Genomic DNA, 3,900 nt, shown 5'->3' with positions numbered 1-3,900 from the left:
TCACTTTAATCACTAAGGCGGGAGGCCTCGCCCACTACGGGTCGAAGGATAGGTCACGCCCCGTAGCGCGAAGGAGTCTGATCACGCGCCACAAAAGGATTCGCAGGGCGGGGCGACTCGACGGCTCTTCCTTTTGTTCCCATTGGCTAAGGTCGCGAGGCTTGCCTCCCCGCCATTGGCTATTAGGGAGGCTCGGGGCCGCGCGGAAGGCCGTTCCCTCAATGCGCATGCTCGTGCGTGGTCGCCCCGCAGGCCACTGAGCAGGCGCGGTGTCGTGTCGGCTGGACGCGGGTGAGTGAAGAGGCGTACGCTGCGTCCCAGCGTTCAGCTTTGACTCGGCGGAGCCCGCCCTCCGTCGCGGCGGCGCGGTGCATCTTGGGACAGGGAGCGATCTCCGAGCGAGGCAGCAAGATGGACGCGGGATTCTTCCGCGTAAGTAGAGGCGCGGGGATCTGGGGTTAGGCGGGAGGCCCATTGGTGAGGCCCGGCAGGAGGCCTCAACTCGGCACTAGAGGGCCGGGGAGGGAAGGCTCCGGAGGGACTGAGCCTCCCAGTGCCGGCAGGCGCCCTCTTCCCCTGCCCTGCGGCGGAGACCGGTGCGCCCCTGCGCAGTCTCCTCCTCCGGGATCGTCCCCCCCCTACGCGGCCGCGACGGTCGCCGGAAAATGGCGGCGGGAATGGGCCAGAGTGGTACCTCCTCACCCGCCCGCCTAGCCGGGCCTGCAGGCCGCGCGCCGCCCGCGCCACCGGGTCTGGGGCCTAGCGGAGCCGCGAGGAGGAAGTCCCTAGGGGGAGGCCGGAGGGAGCTCCCAAGTGAGGCGGCAGCTGCCGGGAGGACACTGGAGTACGATTTGGGGCGTTTCGCCCCGGTGAGCGTTTGGAGGGAGACAGGAAACAGCGTATCAGGGCCTCCAGGGAAAGCGGGCCTCCCCCTGCCGCCCTCTCCCCGCTCCTAAGCCTTTGCCTTGGCCCCAGCTCAGAGTTCGCGGCAGCTCCCGCCCAAATTGATAGCCCGCGGGGGTGGTACATCAGATTAGGGTAGTAGGACCCTTGTAGCTTTGAGGATACGGAGTGCAACAGCAAAAAAAGGTGCACTCCTCTGTTGAGGTAGGGTCCGCTCCCCGGTTCACGTTGGCTTTATGCTTTTGGAGTGCCCTGGAAGAAGAGCGACTAGCCTAGGCCGTAACAGACTGCCCGCCCATCGCTGGCGGGCCTGGAAAGCCACCGCGCCGCCCATGATCCCTGGGCTGTTTTACCGTCCTGTTTGTTCCAAGGTGCCCTCCCGGAAGAAAATGGCATCTGGTCTAAATAAATGGGTGGGACGTTAACAGCACGAGAGCACCGGTGAGCTCCTCGGAGGGCAAGAGACCCAGTTGGTCTCAGTGCACTATATTACACTTAGGTAATACAGCTAGGCCCTTTCCACTCCTTGGGGCATAGAATTTGTAGTTTGTGTGTGCTTTTAAAAAACTGAAAGAGAGGAAGCCCTGGACTAAACTCTTATCTCTTCACACTCCCACGTGGGCATTAAAATTCTTTATTTGACTTTAAATATGACAACTAGTCTGGCCTCAGAAGTTGCAAGATTAAAAGAAAAGTTTTTACCATTTGTATTTTTTGAGGTTGCAAGATTGTTCTCACGTGACTTTAGAATAGCCAATGTCTTTAGGGTTCTAGATTAAGAGATTCTATCAGATTTTCACACTACCTGTGAGTGGCCCATTTAGTGATTTGCATCAAAGTGTTTATAATAAACAATTGCTTTCTGCATTGAGAAAAATAGGATGGGGCTTTTTCTTTTTAATTTAGAGGGGGATATGCCACTGGCGTTTAGTTGCGCTTTTTTCTGCTAGCTTTTTTAAGCCCCCTCATCTAAAATCAAAATTTTAAAGCCTCTTGTTTCCTTGTTTAACTTATTTGACTTATTTGCCCAACGGTGCCCTGGTAGCACAGTTTGTCACACCGTGGGTTGCTGTGCTCAGCAGTTTGAATCCACAAGCATGGCTCCACTGGAGAAAGATGAGGCTTTCCACTCCTTTAAAGGATTGCCTCGGACACCTACAAAGGCAGCTTTCTGCCCTACAGGCTTGCTATGAACTGAAATGGACTCTGGTGGTGAATGTTGCAGTGTTTGTATGTGTGGCCTTAACAAAAAAGCATTAGACTGCTAGCCCACCCACCACTCTGAGGGAGAAGTTGAGGCTGTCTGCTCCTGTTTAAGACTTACAACCTCTGAAACCCTGTGTAGTTAACACTCCGAGTCTGAATCTACTTAATGAGAGTGGGTTTGAGTTTTTTGGTTGGCTTGGCATATTTCCTATAGAAATAAGCTCCAGTAGGCAAAGCATGGTGGTTGGTGGTTGATGCATACATTTTAAAAAGGAGTTTGCTTTTGGCGTTGCTAGAAAATATGGAGGGAAAAGGTTGTTTTTAATCCCTTACATACAAGTGACTGGAATTACTTTTGATTTGATTTTTTTAGTACTTCCAACTTGATAAAGCATTAAATTGTATCCCTACGGTAGTAATTATGGCATCCAAATTTAATGGATCCTTACATGTGCCTGTTGCTTTTATGTATATCTTCCTGGTATGCACAAAAGTCTTGCAAAATAGAACTTGCTTACCTTATTTTAGCAGGTAAGGAAACCTTGCCTTCCAGCAAGTTAAGTAATTTATGTTGGATTATACAGTTCAGTAGCAATAGAATTAGGATCATATCCAGCTAGCTTTACCAAGTATTTTCTGATTACTTTCCAAGGGAGAGTAAGCCATCAGTCGGTTTCCAGTCCCTCAGCTTTCCTTGTTGAATTGGACTAGTCCTACTGACTGAACACTAAGTACTTGATAATCGATTCTGTTTGTAAGCAAGCTACCATTATTCTAAAATTTTTGTTGAAATTGAGCTTATTAAGACCCAGATCTTTATTTTTGTGTGTGTGTGTGCATTCCAAGTTAGTAATGGAATAGAAAACTTAGTCCTAAAGTGGTAATGGGTTTGTTGCTTTGTTTTCCCCTATTGATATGTCTTGCTACATTAGTTTTGTAAGTGTGCTACTGACTTTCACAGGGGATGAGACTGAATCTTGTTTGGAAGTATACAATAAGCACAGTAAACATGCCACTATTGTCCTTTTTAAACAAAGGAACCCTTCATTGTCTAAATGAGCACAGAAAAGGGTGTGAAAGGATACATGTGAAGCTTAAAAGTGAACTTTTATGTGCCATGCCAGATACTGCTGTGTTGCTTGATTGTTACAGTGTTTATTTTGTAATTTTTTAAAGTATGGCCATTGGCTGATTAAAGACAAAGGAATTTAACTGTATCTTATAACTGAATTCTTAGCTAAAAGTTTAATTTCTCTTCCTGCAGGGAACAAGTGCCGAACAGGATAATCGGTTCAGCAACAAACAGAAGAAGCTACTGAAACAGCTGAAATTTGCAGAATGCCTAGAAAAAAAGGTAATCTTCCTGGGTTAGACTATTTTGCATCTTTATAACACAATTGATTAATTTGGGGGTGGTTTTATAGGTACATTGTAGCGTGACTGCTCTGGAAAATAATAATTGAACATTTGCTACCTTTTAGCCCCAGCACACATAGCTAGTACCCACTACCATCAAGTCAGTCCCAACTCATGGTGACCCCGTAGGGCAGAGTAGAACGGCTCCTGAACATTTTCAGGACTCTTAAATTTTTAGGGGCACAAACAACTTCATTCTTGTGGTGTGGCTGGTGCACTTGATCAGCTGGTCTGTTTGCCATCGTGTTAATCCACAGTGCCACCAGGGCTCCGGCACACAGCAAACCATCCAGTCAACTCTGGCTCTTAGCAACCTTAGAGGATGGGCTAGACCTCCCCTTGTGGGCTTCTAAGGGTAACTGTTTTTTTTTTTTT

At 48.5% G+C, this 3,900-nt stretch overlaps 1 protein-coding gene across 1 annotated transcript in view; it reads left to right on the top strand.

Annotated features, from left to right (window-relative positions):
• The first annotated feature begins 324 nt into the window (after positions 1–324).
• The window catches only part of SRRM1 (serine and arginine repetitive matrix 1), a 29,704-nt gene continuing 26,128 nt past the window's right edge, over positions 325–3,900 (top strand). The window contains exons 1-2 of the mRNA XM_045298933.1: positions 325–432; positions 3,374–3,463. Coding sequence (XP_045154868.1) covers positions 412–432; positions 3,374–3,463 — 111 coding nt within the window. The 5' untranslated portion in view covers positions 325–411. The remainder of the gene's footprint in view (positions 433–3,373; positions 3,464–3,900) is intronic.

The sequence above is a fragment of the Echinops telfairi genome, unplaced genomic scaffold (assembly GCF_000313985.2).
Source record: "Echinops telfairi isolate 266 unplaced genomic scaffold, ASM31398v2 ScPeMD7_7457;HRSCAF=8495, whole genome shotgun sequence".
NCBI classification, from domain to species: Eukaryota; Metazoa; Chordata; class Mammalia; order Afrosoricida; family Tenrecidae; genus Echinops; species Echinops telfairi.
The sequence above is the reverse complement of the archived record's forward strand: the minus strand, read 5'-3'. Positions and strand labels throughout refer to the sequence as shown.